This window comes from Capra hircus, chromosome 14, assembly GCF_001704415.2.
Source record: "Capra hircus breed San Clemente chromosome 14, ASM170441v1, whole genome shotgun sequence".
Taxonomy (NCBI): Eukaryota; Metazoa; Chordata; class Mammalia; order Artiodactyla; family Bovidae; genus Capra; species Capra hircus.
The window spans coordinates 80,742,594-80,763,619 of NC_030821.1; the positions used below are offsets into that span (position 1 = coordinate 80,742,594).

Here is a 21,026-nt window from a genome sequence, read left to right on the forward strand (position 1 = left end):
TAAACTGGACAAAGACCACAAAAAGATCCTCGAATGTAAAGCCATGGTATTTTCAGCTTGACTTTACTCTTGTGTGAGATGAGGGCAATTGTGCGGTAGTTTGACCCCCAGCAAGATGCTGGCAGGCGCTGGAGCAGTGGCTGCACAGCTGGAGCGACTGTGAGGAGATACCCCACGTCCAAGGGCAGAGGAGAAGCCCCAGCAAGACTGTAGGAGGGGCGAAACTGTGTGTAGAATCAAACCCCATACCCGCCAGAGACGCTCAAAAGACTCAAACAAACCTTGTACACGCCAGGACCCAGCGACCCCACAGAGACTGAGCCAGAACTGTGTTCGAGTGTCTCCTGAGGAGTTCTGGGTCAGCAGTGGCCTGCTGCAGGGGCAGGGGCTCTAGGTGCAGCAGACCTGGGTATGGCATAAGCCCTTTTGAAGGAGGTCCCCATTAACTCCACCGTAGAGCCTCCAGAACTTACACAGGACTGGGGAAACAGACTCTTAGAGGGCACCATCTGAACCTTCTGCACCAGGACCCAGGAGAAAGGAGCAGTGACCCCACAAGAGACTGACTCAGACTTGCCCATGAGTATCCAGGAGTCTCCCGCGGAGGTGTGGGTCGGCGGTGGCCTGCTTCAGGGTTGGGGGCACTGAGTATAACAATGTGTGCATGGGACCTTTTGAAGGAGGTCGCCATTATCTTCCTTACCCCCACCATAGTTTGGCCCCAGGTCAAATAACGGAGGAAGCACAGGGCCAACCCATCAACAGAAAATTGGATTAAAGATTTACTGAGCATGGCCCTGGCCACCAGAACAAGACCCAGTTTCCCCCCTCAGTCAGTCTCTGCCATCAGGAAGCTTCCATTAAAGGAGAGAATGTTGAAACTGTTATCTATATCCTGGAAGTTCCAGCCATTCTCAAGACCCAGAATCATCACCTTCAATGTTTAAGCCCAAGTAGACAACAGCCAGGGGCTTGCCAGGTGGTGCAATGGTGAAGAGTCCACCTGCCAGCAGGAGATGTGGGTTCAATCGCTGGGTTGGGAAGATCCCCTGGAGAAGGAAATGGCAACCCACTCCAGTATTCTTGCCTGAAGAATTCCGTGGACAGAGGAGCCAGGCGAACTACAGTCTGCCATGGGGTCGCAAAGAGTTGGACACGACTGAGTGGCTGAGCATGCTGAGCACGAAGACAATAGCCAGCATGTCGTGCCAGCCTGCAGCTGACCCTGGAGTGCCCGACCACTTGGATGGGCTTCCAGGACTTCCGGTGTCCCCGTGCACCATCACAGTAACGCGACTCTGCACTTTAAACAAGTCCACAGACTCGGGGAGTTTAACAACATGAAGCAGAGTGAACAGAGAGAGACCCACACCTGGACACAACTCACTGAAAGCACAGGCCAACAAGATGAAGACCTTGAGGAGCCAGAGAAAGACTCCACTGCCAGCACTCAGTCACACCATCAGCCCACCGCTCAAGACAACAGGAAGAGGCAGGAGACAGTGGGCCGTGTCCTCGGTGCACTGAGAGGACACCTGTCCACCTAGAACTGGCTCCCAGCAAAACTATTTTTTTAGATAAGGTGAAAGCATGTATAAGGTAAGTAAAACCTCTGAGTTCATTATTAAGCAGTTTTCACTGGAAGGACTTCTAAATAAAGTTCCTACTAGAGAAAGAAGGACAATGATTTCCAAATGATGACCTTGAATACCAGATGAATGGCTGATGTAACTGAAAAGCCACACTGTGTGAGGACGCACACTGGGCCCTTCACAAGAGCACGGGGGCCAAAGGGACCTTCAGGCCCTAAAAGCCGCCTCTGTTGGGAAGAGCTGTAACACACTTTAGACTCTAAATACTCTTAGAGTAGTTTAATGTAATTACTAAATATAAACAGTGTATACGTTTCCAATCAAAGAAAAAATGCAACTTAAAATGAACAAAAACTTACTATATCAACTAAAAAATAAATAGAAGAAAGATCTGAAGATAAAACTGATTGATCAGAGCAAGATGGCAGAAACCACCCAAAAAGGTTCATAGTCACAGTAAACCTGACAAGATCAACATCCAGTTGAAACAGGCAGGTTGGTGGGAGGAGCCTGTAACCCAGAACAGCAGCACCTGTGAAGACAAGGTAGGCAGAGGCAGGGGTCCACCGAGGGGCCTCTGGAGGCGAGATGCCCACCCATTTGCTGTGTGAAATGCTGGAAGGGCTCTGGGGTTGGAGACAGCAGGTGTGCAGGGTTCTCACTGGAGAACAGGAACCACCAACCTCACAGGCAACCGCACTCAGCTGCTCCAGACGCCGCAAGGCCCCTGTGCTCAGAACACCTGCCTCGTCTCCACGGGTGGACGACCAGCACCACTGACCGAGGAGGTTCTCAATGCGCATACAAAGTCAAAGCAAAGAGAAGGGAGCTTCTGCAAATGCAAAAGAAACGGCGAGTGCAAGAAGTGTAGAAAAGGTGAGCAAAGCAGGAGTCAGTACTCCTAAGGAGATAAGTAAGGAACTGTGTCCACTGAACGAGAACAGTATGGGGCTGCCCTGGAGGCCCAGTGGTGAGGACTCCCCTGCAGGGGGCACAGGTTTGATTCCTGGCCAGGGAACTAAGATCCTGCATCTCATGCAGTGCAGCACCCCCAACCCCCGCCAAAAGAGAACAGAATAGTATTTAAAGGAACAGTTGAAAAGAAAACAAATCTTAGAAACTACATGTGGTAACCAAAATTAAGAACAAAGAAGATTGAGAGGTTGAGAGATAAAGTTGAGAAAATCTTTTTAAAAGAATGAAAAGACAAGGAGCTGGATAAGATAGAAAGATTAACAGGAGTCCTGGAGGCCGGGCTTCCCAGGTGGCCAGTGGTAAAGAATCTGCCACACGCAGAGGTCGTGGGTTCAATCCCGGGTCAGGAAGATCCCGTGGAGAAGGAAATGGCAGCCCATTCCAGTGTTCTTGCCTGGAAAATTCCATGAACAGAGGAGCCTGGCAAGCTACAGTCTGCCATGGGGTTGCAAAGGGTCGGACACGACTGAGTAACTGAGCATGCAGGAAGGGAGACGGGCGGAGAAACCGAAACAGTGGGAATGAAGTTATCAGGGAAACAATCTTAACTTTTTCCTCAGAACTGAGAGACACGAAACACCAAGGCTACAGCAGCTCCCAGTGCCCGCCACAAGCAGCAGAGGAAGACACACCGAGGCTCGGCGTGGAGAGAAGACAGCATTGGTGAGCAGACTGCACGGAGCCTCTGCAGCACCCGGAGGCCAGGGACAGCCGCGCAGCTCTCTGACAGCCGCAACTGGAGGCGCTTCCCCACCTGCAGGCTCACACACATAGTCGGGAGTCCAGGGCCCGGCCACAGTGTCTCCAGACGGGCAGACTCACGCCCTTTCTTTCACTGCTGTTGATGAAGTTTTTTGCAGGAGGCTACAAAAACAAGATCCCAGACATAGGGGCAGAGAGGGGAGATGGGAAGCGGTGGGAGGAGGGGTCCAGGGTGGGGGTCCCAGGAGACAGAACTTATTACTAGGGCTTCCCTGAGAGCTTAGTTGGTAAAGAATCCACCTGCAATGCAGGAGACCCCGGTTCAATTCCTGGGCCGGGAAGATCACCAGAGAAGGAAAGGGCCACCCACTCCAGGATTCTTGGGCTTCTCTGGTGGCTCACCTGGTTAAGAATCTGCCTGCAAAGTGGGAGACCTGGGTTCAATCCCTGGGTTGGGAAGATCCCCTGGAGAAGGGAAAGGCTGTCCACTCCAGTATTCTGGCCTGGAGAATTCCACAGACTATACAGTCCACGGGGTTGCAAAGAGTCAGACACTTTTCAGGAGACGGGAAGCGGGTGGGGGTAGCCCAAGAAATGGAAACCACTGCAGACAGAGGCCAGGGCAGGGAAAGCGCCAGGGATGAGGAGGAGCTCCAGACCTGGAACTGAGTTCTCCCTCGAGCCTGCGGCCAGGACCCCTGCTTTCCTCCCACACAGGATGCCCCCGACAGCACCGGGAGCCCCAGCCACAGGCTCCTCTTAGCTCCAGCGGGCCTGGGTGCAGAGGAGGGGGCCTCTTGAGACAGAGACCTACGAGCTAAAAGAAAAGCACCTGCCCCACCTGGTACTGTAAGACGACCCGCCTACAGCTCCTGGAGCCTCAGGCAGACAGCGGACTGGCCTCAGCAGGACGCCCCACAGGTCACGCGCCCCTGGGCCCCACAGACCCAGATCTCCCCCGACTCTGCTGAGACTGGGCCTTGAGGGCACAGACTCCGTGCGTCCAGCTGCGGGGACCTCGGCTGCTCGCTCGGGGGCACATGGACCCACCCACCCACCAGGGAGAGACAGGCTGGGATGGCACTCGGCCACCCTCCTGTCTATTCAGGTGAAGAGGTGCCGGGGGTGGGGGTGGTGTCCCTACCCGGTGCTGGGACAGAGTGTGGGAGTTGGGGGTACAGGCCACACGTGGGACAGCCAGGCCAGGGGCGCCTGCCAGGAGGGGGGACGCTTCAGAGCAAAACGGCCGGGCGTCCGCCACCTCCTGTGTGATGACGCAGAAAACACTTCATTGTACAAAACTCCCCAATAGGCTTTAATGGTGGAAAAAAACTACAAAGTCAGTCCCAGCAAGGCAGGGGAGGTACTCCTTTAGAACTCAAAGTCTTCGCCCGCCATGTCAAGCGCCCAGGTGAATTTCTCCCTCTGGGTCTTGTAGACCTTCTCCACAGGCACCTCAAACTTCTTACACTTGCCCAGAGGAGAGGGGGTTCTCGGGGGCCAGGCACGGAGGCCAGGACGCCAGGCTACCTGACCTGCTCCTGGCACGGCCATCGGGGGCTGAGGGACCGGGATGGGGGGGCGCAGTGTACCCGGGGCAGCCCAGGTGGCCTCCAAGTACGGCACCTGGGAAACGCTCACGGGGCACACAGGCGACCCAGCCACCACACCCTTGTGGGTGGGACAGCTCAGGGTCCTTCCACAGCCCCAGAGCCCTCAGAGAGGACCGATGACCAGGTCTGGCATCAGACACTCTAGCTGGTCAGGTCCCGTCACAGGAAAGACCTGTGCTGACCCCAGGGCCCTGGGGACTGAACTGGGGCCACTCGGGGGTCCAGTCCCTCCTCCAGGTCACGCACCAGGTGACACCGACCCGGGGGTCTAGGTAGTTGAGGTTGGAGGTGCCCAGGGCCACCTGCTTACTCTCCTCCTCGTCTGTGGCCTGCATGCTCACTCTCAGCAGCTGCTCCTCCAGCTTCTCCAGCAGCTGCCCCCTCTTCTCCAGGAAGCTAGCAGAAGGGGGAGGGGCCGGCCCCCGGGCTGGCATCGCCCCACTCTGCTCAGGGCCCTACAAGCCCAGTGTTGGGGGAGGGCTTGCTGTGCCCCACGGCCCTCCACCATCTCCAGGGTGAGCCCCACGAGACCAGGACTCAGGAAGGCCACCCTCAGGACAGAGTGGGGACCGTCCATCCAGGCCTGACGGCATAGGAAGTGAAGTACAAAGCACACAAAGGCCAGAAGCACACAGAAAAGGGGGCAGAGGACAGGATCAAATGTCTGTGAGCGGCTCAGTGCCTACTCCCACCACCTTAGAGAAAAGCTGACGCATCGAAGCAGGAGGCAGCTCTCACCCCCACAGGCCCGTCCTGAGCCATGCACGCAGCGCCCCACAGATGGTGGGGGCAGACACGCAATACCCACACGCACTTCAACCCCGGGCCTTGTCCCAGGGACTCAGGCCCAAATCCACCTGGACCCATGTGGAAGGACCGCGCATGGGGAACACCCCCACCAAGGCCCGGGCGGCCCCATCAGATGCTGCCGTGGGACCCAAGACAGTGCCTGTCCCAGGCTGTGGATGGGGTGGGCTGCAGACCCAGACGCACTATGTGGCAGCTGCCAGAGGCCAACAGGCAGCTGCTGATGCCACTAAGAGGGCTGGTAGGCGGGGTACACAAGTGTCGTGGAAGACACGAGGTCTGCCAGCAGCTGCCCGAAGAGCCTCGCTTTCCACTGAACAGAACACCCTCCGACCCAACAGCTGGTGCTCACTCGCACCCCATGACTGCAAGTGCCCTGCGCACCTGAGGACACCTTCGTGCTATAAAGCAGCCACGGCGGCGGGACAAAAGGGGCACCGCCAGAAACAAGGGCACGGACGGGAACCACGGGCGGCAGGGCCCAGCGGGGTGGGCTGGCTCCTGGGGGACACCACCAAGCACTGACCCAACAGGGACACAGGCAAAGCCACCACCCGGTGATTTAAAACTGCCCACAAAGAACGGCCCGAGCCCGGAGGCCTTCACTCGTGAACTCTGCTGCTGCTGCTAAGTTGCTTCAGTTGTGTCCAACTGTGTGTGACCCCATAGACGGCAGCCCACCAGGCTCCCCCATCCCTGGGATTCTCCAGGCAAGAACACGAGTGGGTTGCCATTTCCTTCTCCAGTGCGTGAAAGTGAAGTCACTCAGTCATGTCTGACTCTTAGCGACCCCATGGACTGCAGCCTACCAGGCTCCTCCATCCATGGGATTTTCCAGGCAAGAACACTGGAGTGGGGTGCCATTGCCTTCTCCTGGTGAACTCTACCGAGTAGCTAAAGAAGAATTAACTCCACCAACTCTCACAAATGGTCACCGACGAGCAGAGAGCAGAGAGAGGACAACTTCCCAAGCCCCTCCAAGACCGGTGTCTCCCCAACACTGGGCCAGGGGCTGGGGGCTGTCTGAGGTGGCTGCACCTCAGAACCCTGTGAACGAGCCCCTGAAGGACAGGACCACGCAGCCCGGCGCTTCTCCCCTGCACTTCTGCGCTTCTGTACCTCTGGGCACAAATGTAGTGTGTGCTAAATCGCCAAGTATGACCAGAAAAGACCACCAGGGAACTGGGAAGGGAAAAGAAGGTTCAGCCTGACTCAAGTTGTAGGGGGCAGGGGGGACCTGCTGTCCCCTCGGGATGTGTGGTCAGCCCATGCCTCCTGCAGTTCTGTCTTGGCCTCGGCCACCTGCTGCTCCTTCGCCTCTATCTCCAGGGGAACAGGGGCCCAGTCGGGGCCACTCTTGCCCCACCTGGTCCACCCCAGAGACCAGCGTCCATAGCCTGTCGGTCCCACGCCCTGAAAGGGTGCCCATCCGCCCAGTCAGGGTGCCAGAGCACTCGCCTGATCAGTCACTCTGTGGCCAGCGGACAGGGTGAGGCCAAGGGGCCCCAGACACACAGGCTGCTCCCCCAGACCCGGCCCCTGCTCCACTGACCTCCTTCCTGGACCAGAAGCCCTTCCACACCAGTAGGCTGCACAGGCAGCGTCTGGCCCTCACCGAGCCAGCTCTCCCCTACTGGCAGCCCTGAGTGTCCTGAGCACCTCCGAGGGCCACACAGCCCCAGGGCGGGTGGGGGGCTGCACGGCCACCCTCAGAGGCCCTCTGCAGTACTCCCCGCGCACCTGGGACTGAAGCATCTGCACTGACTTGTCAAAGGTCTTGGGCGTTGTGCACTGATGGCTGCAGAGAAAGGCACACCCCGGTTTGCTCGGTTGTAAGACAGAAGTTTGGCAGCTATGCTGTCTTCAGCTGGAAAACGGGGGTCAGGAAGTGGCAGCCAGGACCCCCCAAGTGAGCGTGTGCCCAGGGAGCCCGCCCCCTACAAGGGCCTTGCAGGTGGGACTCAGAAGGACCTGGGCCCAAGGCCTTACAGCAGGGGCCTCTCCAGACCCCACCTCCACGAGAGTTGGGATGAGGGGCCCAGAGAGGCCAGAGCGCTTGGACAGTGGGGCAGCAGGGGCGGAGGCAGCAGGAAGAGGGTTCCCACACCCCAGGGGGCCATGCGGAGCTGGGGGGTGCCTCAAGCCCGACTCTGGGGGAGCAGACGGGAGACCAGGCAGGGGGACTGTGGGGGGCTCGGTCAGGGGCCCCTGACCCATTCCCTCTGGCCAAGCCAGCTACACTCCACCTCAGCCACTGACCACACGGCTCTCCTACCAGCCCAGCAGCCAGGCACCAGCACACGAGCAGGCACCCTGTCCCCACACAGACAGTTGCTCACCTCGGGGCAGTGCTTGCAGCTGCCCCTACAGCATGACACTGGCGTTGTAGGTCCGGAACACCCTGGCCGTCAGGCCATCCCTCGGGTCCTGCAGGTGCCTGTTCGGGCTGGCAGTCTGAAGGTGGGGGGAAGGTGGGGCTCAGCATGTGGCTTCCTTGGGGACAGTCTCACAGCGCTCCTCCTGGGCCCTGTCCCGCCTCCTGGGTGGGACGGAGCCGCCAGTCAGACGGAAGGCCCTCGGCCTTTGTGTGCAAGAGAAGGTGCTGGCCAGTGCTCACGCTCACCCCCCTCATCAGACCAGCCATTGGGTCACCCCGTCAGCACCGCTTATGGTCAGCCTGTCAAAGGGCTCCTCCCAGGGCCTTTGTTGTCCATGAACAGCTGTAGGTTCCGGTATACGTACAGCGGAGGAAAGACGCCGTTACCGAGGCGCCCTCATCCCCAGGCAGGAAGGAGCCTCCTGAGGATGAGCAGAGTCAAACGAGGGCCCCAGATGGACATCTGTGCAACGGGTCCCGGCTTCTCCCGGAGCAGGCAGAGCCTTGTGGGGTTGTGCGCTGAATGTCAAGGCTGGTCTAGCCAGGCTGGTGCCACCCCTGTCCCCGCACATCCACAGGTGGCCCCATGTCCACAGTCACACTCGTCTGATGACACAGGGCGCCCAGGGATGTCCGTGGCCCCTTGGCCCCATTCCCTTCACCCTCGCTTCCCTCCCCATCCTGAGCGAGCATGAACACCCTCCTCCTGTGTCTCCAGCCAGCCCCACACTGCGTGTGTCCCACAGGGCTGGACACCTGGCAGCAAGCTCCCGAGTGACCAGGATGGCCCGCGTCCCCTGACCCGGTCAGTGCCTGAGGAGAGGGCCCAGCCCTCGCCCTCTGCCCGTGTGTACGCACAAAGGCATGGCCGCCAGGAAGCGGCATTCGCCGCTCACAGCCCGATTCCAGCCTCCAGACCCGTTTACGAGGTCAGGAGAGCCGCTGGCCTCTGGGTGCAGCTGGAAATGCTCCACGCGGAGGGAGCAGCAGCCACCATGTCCGCTGCCCTCCTCCCCGTTCCCAGCTGCGGACCCCCATCAGGGCATGGCGCACGTGCCCTTGGGGACACACCACAGATGGGCACACGCCCACCCCTCCACCGGCCCAGGGCACTGGCTCAGAACACAGAAGGCCCGCTGTCCACCCCCATCCATCTAACCCAGCCTTTGCCACCAACCAGAGCACCATGAGAAGTCCAGGGGAGGCTCGGGACCACCCGCACCTTGTCGATGAAGTTAAGGGGCACAGCGCACTGTCTTGTCCTCATCTCTAGAGACGTCCAGGCGGTCCGGTACTGGGAACGGATCTCGCCCACAACCCCTTTCAAGTGCTGAGCCACCTTGTACTTCCCCCAGTCTCTCTCCCCCTAAAAAAAGGAGCAAGGAGCCCCCTTCAAACAGGGAACTGCTGACTCTCCTCCTGGGCCCCCTCTTAACCTCCTCCACTCAGGGCAGGCAAGCAGACTCCAAACTCAGTTAAAGACGGCATAAACTTAAATTCCTTATTTTTTAAGACCAATGGCCACTGGACACACTGTGATTCCAAAATTGGCCAGTTAACGCCTACGATCTCAGGGACTCCCTGCCTAAGTGGCCCAGCTAGGCCGGGGAAAGCAAGGTCACACCCGGCGCACCTTCAGCTTGGAGCCAGGGTTCAGCGTGACGTACTTGATGAGGTTCTGCACGTTCTCCGTCCATGCCGCCAACCTCATGACTGTGCGGACACACCCGGCCTCCTTCCACTGGGGGCCGGCTAGGGGCTCGGGTACTGCAGAGTCCCTGCAGAAGGAGAGCAACCCAAACCCAACGATCAGGACCCCGACACACCAGCCAGACGCCCTCATCTCCCACGGCCGTGAGCACCGCTAGTGCTAAGTCTGTCTCAGAGCCGTCTCATCACCCAAGCCGTGCCCTTGTGCCACCACCCCTGGCCCTCAGCTCCTGCCCGTGACAGGTTCCTTCAGAGCTGCCCCAAGGGTGAACCCCGTGTGTTGCGAGCCGTGGCAGCTGCAAGGGTCACAGGCGGCCGTGCATTCCTGACAGGCCTGGGCTCCCAGGGTGCACCTGCCGGCCCGGCTCGGCTGTGACCTCCGCAGCAGCAGGACAGGAGCTCCTGCACGCCTGTCACCACTTGAACCATGGAAAACTGTTCAAAGTACACAGATGTGCACTCTGAGTGGAGTAAAATCTCAAGCGTGGGGCAGGGTGACAAGGGCTGGATCAGCAAACAGCACCCGGGCTGCTGTGGACACGTTCCTCTGCAGGGAAGGTGCCCTCCAGTCCACCCCACGGAGCCTGGAGTGATGGTAGGACACCCTGCATCGGGCCCCCTCCCAGGTGAGAAAGTGAGAGTTGCTCAGTCCTGTCTGACTCTTTGTGACCCCATGGACTATTCAGTCCCTGGAATTCTCCAGGCCAGAATACTGGAGTGGGTGGCCTTTCCGTTCTCCAGGGGATCTTCCCAACCCAGGGACTGAACCCAGGTCTCCTGCATTGCAGGCGGATTCTTTACTATCTGAGCCACCAGAGAAGCCCAAGAATCCTGGAGTGGGTAGCCTATCCCTTCTCCACTGGATCTTCCCAACCCAGGAATCAAACCGGGGTCTCCTGCATTGCAGGCAGATTCTTTACCAGCTGAGCCACCAGGGAAGCCCCCTCCCAGGTGAGCGGCGGGGCCACAGGCACCTGCTGCAGTTGATGACCACGTCCTCCGGCAGGACCCTCCTCTTCAGCCTCTCCATCTTGGGGTGGTCGCCCCAGCCTCGGACTGACCAGGGGCTCAGTCTTGAAACTGCCAATCTTCTCGCGGTGCCCATCTAAGATACAGTAGCCAAACTCTTGCTGAAGTTTTTCCTTCTCTTCTTTGAGCTTCTGCATTAATATAACACCATGTCAGCTTTAGTGGTGAAGAGACAGGATGCTTGCCACGTGAGCAGGAGTAGTCAGAGCCCCTTCACTGCTGCAGCAGCCTGGGCAGCCTAGCGAGGAAGCAGGCCCAGCACAGGGCGCGGCCGTGACGGCCCGCTGTCACCTCGAGTGGGAAGCACCGGCCCACTGGTCCTCATGGCAGGGTCGCTGCTCCACGTGCTCCAGGTAGACACAGCACTTCTTAAATACGTCCAGGTTAGGGGCACATAGCTCAAAATCAGCTGAGAATAACAGAGCGGAATCAAAGTCCCCTTCACCACTCTCTCTTGGGGCTCATCTAGAAAACTCCCTCAGGAGCATTTTTTGTGAGAGGAGGGGTCGTTTTCTGTACCACCAGCTGCCTCCCACATGAGACCCCAGAAGCCCAAGCCGGACTGAGCCCCGGGGCAGCCTGACCTGCTTCTCCCCCCTGGACAGAGCCTTCTGGGAAGCAGTCTTGTCCACAGAGTGTCTGTGGGTCTCCGTGAAGTCACACCTGTCCAGGTGCTTGACGACCTGCCTCTCTTCTGCTGTCATTTCCTAATGAAACCATATACTCCCATCATCTAACGCAGGCAAGGGTCACACAGGCAGCGGGGACCCTCCCCCTCTGTGGCGGGGGTCCCACTCCACAGGGAATTGTGACGTCCCAGAAGCAGGAGGAACCAAGGCCACCCTGACCAGCAGCCTCCGCAACTGTCCCTCCCCCAAGAGAGCCCCTTCAGGTAGCTGCCCAGGTGTGTAGGCAGTGAGCTGAGGTGCCAGAGCTTCCCCCCAGTGGCCCTGAGTTGGGCCATGCGGCTGCATCTGAAGAACGGTCCCCACCAACTACCGTGTGGACTGCACAGCACTGATGGGCCCTTCACTCACTATGAGTGTGGGCGGCCTGCCACCCTACAAGTGGTGGGAACACGCACATGCTTGGCAGCCCCTAATTCAGCCACACACACACACACAGAGCCTGTGGCCCAGCCATCCCCTAGGTACCTGTGGAGAAGGGGTGCACGGCCCCAGAGTGCCCTGTGAAGCACCCAGGTGCCCAGCAGCCAGAAAAGGCACACAAGTGGCCCCAGGGTCTGGCCTGGAGCAGCCGGAAGGGCCCAGGTGCACAGTCCACAGGCAGAGCCAAGGCGGGTGCAGGTGTGCACAGACCCACCCAGCACCTTATCTTCAAAGAGCTTCCCAACAAGTGTTTCTGTTTCCTGAGAACACAAAATGCCCCTCTGGGCCCCCCACAACCTCCCTTTCCCAAGCCTGGCTCTACCTGCCCCTGTAGGGGCAGCAGAGACGGGAAGGTGAGCCAGCGTCTGACAGGCCGAGGCCGTGGCTACGTAGAGAGTACCTTCCGCCAGTCACTGAAGAAGTTGTCTGGGAAGACTTCTTTTGTTGTATATTCATGCTGCAACACTTTCCCATAAAACGCAGCAGCCTCCTCTTGCAACCTCCTCTGCTGCTAAGCTCAGCATTAAGGGCTTCCCTGGAGACGTGGGAAGATATGCGGATTTAGGGGGCTGGCCCTCACCCTGCAGCACACAGCATCCTGCCCTTTAAATCACTCTTTGTTACACACATTGTGCTGTATCACGTTATAAACTCGCCAAGACCAAGGAGCTCTGAGTTTTAAAATTCCGAAGCACATGCTCAATTTAAGAAGACGACCACACCTGAGCATCCTGGGGCACGTGCCAGGCCCCTGCAGAAGGCAGCCACATATACTACGTTTGTCCTGCTTTAATGATTTACTGAGAAGCAAAAAGCAGAGGAGAAAAGGAAAGATATAAGCATCTGAATGCAGAGTTCCAAAGAATAGCAAGGAGAGATAAGAAAGCCTTCCTCAGCGATCAATGCAAAGAAATAGTGGAAAACAATAGAATGGGAAAGACTAGAGATCTCTTCAAGAAAATTAGAGATACCAAGGGAACATTTCATGCAAAGATGGGCTCGATAAAGGACAGAAATGGTATGGACCTAACAGAAGCAGAAGATATTAAGAAGAGGTGGCAAGAACACACAGGAGAACTGTACAAATAAGAGCTTCACAACCCAGATAATCATGATGGTGTGATCACTCATCTAGAGCCAGACATCCTGGAATGTGAAGTCAATAGGAAGCATCACTACGAACAAAGCTGGTGGAGGTGATGGAATTCCAGTGGAGCTATTTCAAAACCTGAAAGAGGATGCTGTGAAAGGGCTGCACTCAATATGCCAGCACATTTGGAAAACTCAGCAGTGGCCACAGGACTGGAAAAGGTCAGTTTTCTTTCCAATCCCAAAGAAAGGCAATGCCAAAGAATGCTCAAACTACCGCACAATTGCACTCATCTCACACGCTAGTAAAGTAATGCTCAAAATTCTCCAAGCCAGGCTTCAGCAATACGTGAACTGTGAACTTCCAGATGTTCAAGCTGGTTTTAGAGAAGGCAGAGGAACCAGAGATCAAATTGCCAACATCTGCTGGATCATGGAAAAAGCAAGAGAGTTCCAGAAAAACATCTCTTTCTGCTTTATTGACTATGCCAAAGCCTTTGACTGTGTGGATCCCAATAAACTGTGGAAAATTCTGAAAGAGATGGGAATACCAGACCACCTGACCTGCCTCTTGAGAAATCTGTATGCAGGTCAGGAAGCAACAGTTAGAACTGGACATGGAACAACAGACTGGTTCCAAATAGGAAAAGGAGTACATCAAGGCTGTATATTGTCACCCTGCTTATTTAACTTATACACAGAGTACATCATGAGAAACACTGGGCTGGAATAAGCACAAGCTGGAATCAAGATTGCCAGGAGAAATATCAATAACCTCAGATATGCAGATGACACCACCCTTATGGCAGAAAGTGAAGAGGAACTAAAAAGCCTCCTGATGAAAGTGAAAGAGGAGAGTAAAAAAGTTGGCTTAAAGCTCAACATTCAGAAAACGAAGATCATGGCATCTGGTCCCATCACTTCATGGCAAATAGATGGGGAAACAGTGGAAACAGTGACAGACTTTATTTTTGGGGGGCTCCAAAATCACTGCAGATGTTGATTGCAGCCATGAAATTAAAAGACGCTTGCTCCTTGGAAGGAAAGTTATGACCAACCTAGATAGCATATTAAAAAGCAGAGACATTACTTTGCCAACAAAGATCCATCTAGTCAAGGCTATGGTTTTTCCAGTGGTCACGTATGGATGTGAGAGTTGGACTGTGAAGAAAGCTGAGCACCGAAGAATTGATGCTTTTGAACTGTGGTGCTGGAGAAGACTCTTGAGAGTCCCTTGGAGTGCAAGGAGGTCCGACCAGTCCATCCTAAAGGAGATCAGTCCTGGGTGTTCATTGGAAGGACTGATGCTAAAGCTGAAACTCCAGTACTTTGGCCACCTCATGCGAAGAGTTGACTCATTGGAAAAGACCCTGATGCTGGGAGGGATTGGGGGCAGGAGGAGAAGGGGATGACCGAGGATGAGATGGGTGGATGGCATCACCGACTCGATGGACATGAGTTTGAGTGAACTCCGGGAGTTGGTGATGGACAGGGAGGCCTGGCATGCTGTGGTTCATGGGGTCTCAAAGAGTCGGACACGACTGAGCGACTGAACTGAACTGAACTGAACTGAACTATTTACTTTGCTGTTATAGTCATGTCGAAGTTTACAGATCAACAACACCTGAAGTGTGAGGATGCATATCACCACTTAACAGAAGCAAAACTAAAGTTAAGGCTCCAGAGCAGACGTGTGATTAACTGTAGCAGCTGCAACCTTTAAACACCTTCCCCTGTTTGCCCAATGACTTCCAACATTTTACTCCAAGCGTGGGTACTAGGGACAGCTCAGTGGAGAAGAGGGTCCAGCTCAGGAGCGTGAAGGCCAGTGCGGGGAGGGCCTTCACCACAGAGTTCTCTCCGCTGTTGTGCGTTTGAGAACTTTTATCACAGAACATTGGAAAAAAAAATACACATTAGTTTGATAGTAAGAAGAAGGCAGTCATGATAAAAGAACACAGTTCTTCCCCAAACTAGCTTCTGAGGAAAAGGTGAAGAAGACAGAACCAGATGAGCTGCCAAGGCCCAAGGGGCTCAGTTACTGCCCCGCTAGCATCCCCCGCCCCACGGCTGGGCCGCCCAGGTGTCCTTAAGGGGCAGAGCTGGTTCTGACAGCCACGGAATCTAGTCTAGCTCAGGAAAACAGATTCTAAACCGAAACCTACATCAACGGAGTTGCAGGGGTCAAGGAAAAGACACGGCTTCGTGTGTGCTGGCTGAGCGTCCCCCAGCAGGAACCCGGGGGTCACCACGGGGTCACCAGGCCCCGTCCACTTCACGCCTCCCGGGCTCTTCTCCTCTTCCCTCCTGGAGGACACACGAGAACGTTTGCACACTCTCACTGCGCACAGGCCCTCCTCGCAGCCCGGTAGACTCCACCCCCGGCTGAACCAGGCGAGGGGCCACGTCTCCCTGCTGGGGGCGGGGCGCCGGGATGGACCCGGCCCAGCCTCAGGCCACGCCCCTCGTTAAACGACCCGCCGCGTCTCCCTGGCCCAGAAGGAGGAGTCCCGGGGGCTAGTCCAACCCACTCGGGCAAAGTTGACAACCGCAATTTTTTCTTGGAATGCATCTACTCAGGGTGCTCCAGCGAAAGGACCACTACAGCCCTGCCAAGCTTCACACTCGAGCCTCACCCCTCTGCTCCCCAGACGCTCCCTCCCCGCCCCCAGCAGGGCCCGAGCCGAGAGGCACACTCTTTACTGGCTGCGGTGGGAATGTAGTGACGGTACTTGAGCCACAGCAGGGGCCACGTGGATCACCCTCAGTGAGACACTACCCTGGAAGCACTAGGCTAAGAGAGCTCCAACAGGAGCTCCTGAGTGCAGCGCCATGCAGGTGTGAACCCACCCTGCTCTCTGGAAAGGTGGTATTTCATGCAGAGGAGAAGCCCACCGCCCTCCCTCTACTCCACACCCCGTCACAACTCACCCCCCGTGTGACCATAGGGCCTCTGTGCACATCCCCCAGGAAAGAGCCCGGGAGCACAGCGGGCAGAAGGAAGCCTCAGCTCGGAGCACAACGGCCACTAGGGGGACTGCTCGCACGTTATGTGCCCACGATCAGAATGAATGGACTGAAGCTCCTGGAAACCAAGAAACTGGGAGTCCAGTGCGACGAGAGGCCCGTGTCAGAGCACACCCATCAGGTTCAAAACCACACTACGGTGCTGAGGCCACGCACAGCTACATGAGCAACAGATCTTACCAAAGCGGAACGGAGGAAGAAACCGCCAAAGGGGCCCCCCTGGGGAGCAAGGGTGAGAAGGGGGGCTGCACCCCCAGGCACGTCCGGAAACATCACGCGCTGCACCTGCGGCCTAAGATCACCTTCGGGGAAACTCAGGACCACGTGCACCCTCCGCTGCGCTCCCGCCCTGCCCAGCAGCAGAGGTCAGGGGTCTGGGAGGAGCCGGGACGCCCCTTCCCTGCGCCTTCGCCCGCGGTCTTCCCTCACCTCACCGGCTCGGCGGCGGACCCTCTCTGCTGGGCTGAAGGCCTGGGGGACGTCGGGACGCACTCTGCTCTCCAGGAGCCGCTCGGGCCGAGCACAGGGCGGCCTGGCGCTGGGAGGCTTTCTTCCTCCGCGGGGCGTCTTCCCGGCCCCACGGCGGGCCCAGTCAGGGAAATACAGCCCCCACGCGGTCCCTTGTCCCCGCCTTCCTCCTCCACCCTGAGCTCTCGGGACAGCCTCCTTACGCTGCGGACAGGCCCTGAATTCAAGCCGTCCCGCCGACCCCTCCGTCCCCAGACAGTGGCCGACAGCCGCAGGATGCGCACGCGGCCCCGCCACCCGCGCGCAGCTCCTCCCCACGGCGGCCTAGGAGCAGCAAGGGGCCGCAGGGCTTCAGCGCGTGCCCCTCAGCTCCCGAGGGCACCTGGTAGGTCCTCCGTAATCACACGCTCGCCTGCATACCGGGCCAGACATGGAGGAGGGGCACCTCCATGCTGTCGGAGGGCCCTACAGGTGAAGCTGGGTCAGGCACCGTGCAAACACCAGCGCCACCTCCCAGGCGGCCCCGCGCTGCAGACCAGCCCCTCGCTGTTCCGCCCCCCCCCCCCCCCGCCCCCGCCGTGCTCCTGAGCCCACCCTCCTGCACCACTGTCCCTGACATCCAGTGGCTGAAGCACTGGTGCAGAGCTGCACAGCTGCAAGGGCTGGTTCTCAGCACCCAGGCAGCCATGGTGGGGGTCACCCCAATTTTGGAATGAGCCACGCACCGCTGACTGAACATGCACTAGGACAGCAGCAGCTGGTGCTCCTTAAGGCCACCTTCTGCCAGGTGTGCTTAGAGTCCTTGCATATTTCTCTTACAGTCTTTCTAAAATCAAGTACATGTTGCACCTTCAGAATCCTGAAGCCACTGTATTTTCAAATCCAGACTGAAGTTCTGTAAGTGGAAATGTGGCAAGACAAGAACTGTAAGAAATCTAAAAGGAAGCAGAAAAAACATCTGACGAGAAGCCCAACACCTTTTCATGATAAAAGTAAAAAAAAAAAAAAAAATTCAAGAAACTAGATTGGAGGGAACCTCCACCTGAGACATCCCACGGCTATGTGACACTCCAAGGTGCCTCCGACCCAAGATCAGAACCAGACCTGCTATTCAACACAGTCCTGGAGGCTCTAGGCAGAGCAGGAAAGTGACTAAAATATATCGAAGTTTGAGAGGAAGAAGTAAACTGTCTTTATTTGCAGGTGGCAGGATCTTGTGTATAGAAAACCAATAAGATTCTACAAAAAAAGTCATTAGAGCTAGTAAGTTAATTCAACAAAGTTATGAGGTACAAGATCAATACACGAAAATCAATTTTCTTTCTTTATACCTGTAGTGAATAACTTAAGAAGAAAACTACAAAACAACTCTATTCACAGTAGCACAAAAAAAGGAAAATGCCCAGAAGTAAATTTAACCAAATATGTAAAAGATTTGTACATTTTAAACTATAAAACATACTGAAAGAAATTAAAGAAGATGTAAGTAAACCGAAAGTCATCATATTTGTGGACCGGAAGACTTCATTTTGCTAAGATGTTAATATTCCCCAAAGTGATCCACAGATAAAACTTAATCCCCCATCAAAAGACTGGTTTCTTTGCAGAAATTGGCAACCAATCCTGAAATTCATGTAGAAATACAAGCTAACCAGAATAACCAAAAGAATCTTGAAAGAGAAGAACAAAGTTAGAGGACTTACATTCCAACTTAAAAACTTACAATAAAGCATCAGTAATTAAGGCAGCATGGTGTTGGCATAAAAATAAACATACAAATCAATGCAGTAGAACTGAGAATCAAAAATAAACCCATACACCTGTGGCCAATCGATTTTCCACAGAGTGCCAAGACCATCCAATAGGAAAAGAACAGTCTTTTCAACAAGTGCTACTGAACATGCAAAAAACAAAGGGACACACAATCCTTGCAAGTTAAAATGGATTAAAGACCTAAAGCTAAAACAATAAAACCCTAAGGAAAAAAAAAAACAGGTTGTGAACCTTCATAACCCTGGATTAGTTAATGGTTTCTAAATGTATCAAAAGTACAAGCAAACAAAGATAAGACAACTAAAGTGAACTCGAAATTTTAAAACTTCTGTGCTTCAAAGGACACCATCAATAAAATAAGAGAATCCACAGAAAGGGAGAAAAAGTTTGCAAATCATGTCACTGATGAGTCTAGTGTTCAGAATATGTAAAAAACTCTTACATCTCAACCGGAAAAAGATAAACAGCCCAACTGAAATCAGAGGCAAAAACAACCAGATACTTCTCCAAAGGGACACAAATGGTCAATATGCATGAAAGATGCTCAACATCCTTACCCACCAGGGAAATGCAAATCAAACACCCACCCACGTCATAAGCCTTCACCTGTCCCTTCACAGAAGCAATTCCACAAACAGTAACCCTGTTTCCAATACAAGGGAAACAAGACTCAGAAAATCTAACTTCCCCAGAATCACTCCGTTGGATGCAGCAGATACTCACCCCAAGACCAGCAGCCCCACTTCACAAGGCATGAAACTTCCCAGCAGAAACGTGACACAAGCCACATATGGATGTTAAATCGTTTAAAACCGATTTGATTTTTTATAATATAGTTAATTTCAACCAAAATATCTTAAATATTGTCACTATAACATATAATGAGTTCCCTGGTGGCTCAGAAGGTAAAGCATCTGCCTACAATGCGGGAGACCAAGGTTCGATCCCTGGCTGGGGAAGATCCTCTGGAGAAGGAAATGGCACCCCACTCCAGCACTCTTGCCTGGAAAATCCCATGGACGGAGGAGCCTGATAGGCTACAGCCCATGGGGTCGCAAAGAGTCGGACACGACTGAACGACTTCACATACACAGAACGTATAATAAACATTAAAAAATAGTGAGTTCACATTCTTTTTCCTACTATTGAAATCACCACGTCTCCGCTGGGGCCAGCTACATCCCGGATGCTCGCAGCCACGTGCGGCGGGACAGCTCAGGTAATGGTTGACAGTCGCACGTCTGCTCCCCTGCTCAGTGGCTGCGTAACCAGGGGCAAGTTACTTAACCTCTCTGGACCTTGGTGTCCTCATCTGAAAAGTGGAGATAGTACCCACCCATCAGGGCTGGATACTAGCAATGCAGACAGAACGAGCGCTTCATAAGGGGGCGGTTCTCACCAGCGTCACGTGAGACCTACGTGTCAGACCTCTCTGGTCTCCACTACAGCATTCTGGGGTACCCACCACAGGCGCACAGCTGGCAGAAAAGGCCAGCACTGACAGTGTGACCTCTTCCCAAGAGCCTGAAAGAGGCCTGGAGGCTCTCGGGGCACTGGGGCTCCGGGGTCGAGACAGGTTGGGGGCGGTGCCCGACGGCGGGGCGGGGCGCGGCAGGGCGGGGCGAGGCGCGGGGGGCGGGGATACCGTCTCCACCTGCCTGCTCCTCCTGCCCCCGCCCTGCGGGGGCCTCCCCGGGCCTGTTCTTGCTGCTCCCACCGCACGTCGCCCCGACTGGCTCCTCCTCGCGGCCTCTGCGCTGCTCCAGGCCACGCCGACGCTTCTGTCGCTTCTGCTGCTGCGCGTCCTTCCCCGGCGGCGGGCGGCGTCGGCGCTCAGAGGCGCCCCCCAGCCCTGCACTCCCGCGTCTCCCTTCCTCTCTTTCCGAGGCCCCTGCCCCACCTGTGTTTTCTTTCCTTCTTCTGTCTTTTCTGGAAACTACACTCCCTGATGCAGCCTCGCTGCCAGCACCCCATCGTTTCGTCCTCTTCTTTAACCTCTCCAGCCCCCGTCTTCCCCCGCCTTGATCTCACCCGGCAGCCGCTTGCTCCCCACCAACTCTACCCCACTGTCGGTATCGGCCAGCGTCCCCGCAGGGGACAGCCCTCTGGCCCCCATCCGCGCGTCTGCCCGGCAGCGCGTGGCGTCCGTGTCTCCGTTGCCCGCCCGCGGCCCCGCCCTGCTGCTGCGGCCACCCGCGCGCCTTCTCTCCCCGCGGCCGCCTCCCTCCCCCGGCTCCTCGTTTCTCAAGCCCTTTCTGCCTTTTCTCTTCCAATTTTCTCCTTTTATTTTCCTTCCATTTGCTTTCCACTTTCGCCCCATCCTTTCCCCGGCTTGTGTCCACTCGCTCCGCGTCTCCCTCTCCCAGGGTGCGCGGCCACAGGACCTTCTCATCCTGGCCGCTGGCCGTGCTCTGCAGATCCCCGTTTTCAGAGGACATCCGGAGAGCACCAAGGGCCATCTTCCTCTCTCGCCCAGGGCTTTGTCGTCGCCTCAGAACCTTGCGCAGGAGAGAGCACACAGAGTGGGCCGCTCCCCGCCAGCGCCCTGCCCTTCCCCACAGGGCTGCCAGCAGAGGGCACCCCACCCAGGCCGTGTCCCCGCTGCCCTTGAAGCAACCTCAGCAGATGGCGTGTGTCTCAGCCCTGGTGGCCCTCATCAGGAGTGCGCCCAGGGCGGCGCACCACCCCGTCCACCAACCACGAGAGCAGAGAGCACCCAGGCTCCACAGACTCATCTCATAGACATTCCTATTAG

The 21,026-nt window shown here is 56.2% G+C and overlaps 1 protein-coding gene across 1 annotated transcript; it reads right to left on the reverse strand.

Moving 5' to 3' along the window:
• TOP1MT (topoisomerase (DNA) I, mitochondrial) lies at positions 4,561-20,730 on the reverse strand. The gene is given in 16 exon segments (XM_018058111.1): positions 4,561-4,739; positions 5,125-5,278; positions 6,918-7,012; positions 7,430-7,506; positions 7,509-7,556; positions 8,029-8,143; positions 8,921-9,090; positions 9,252-9,432; positions 9,700-9,844; positions 10,751-10,843; positions 10,845-10,936; positions 11,390-11,512; positions 12,315-12,425; positions 16,211-16,379; positions 16,460-16,822; positions 20,303-20,730. Coding segments are annotated over 16 exon segments (2,463 nt in total). The 3' UTR covers positions 4,561-4,640.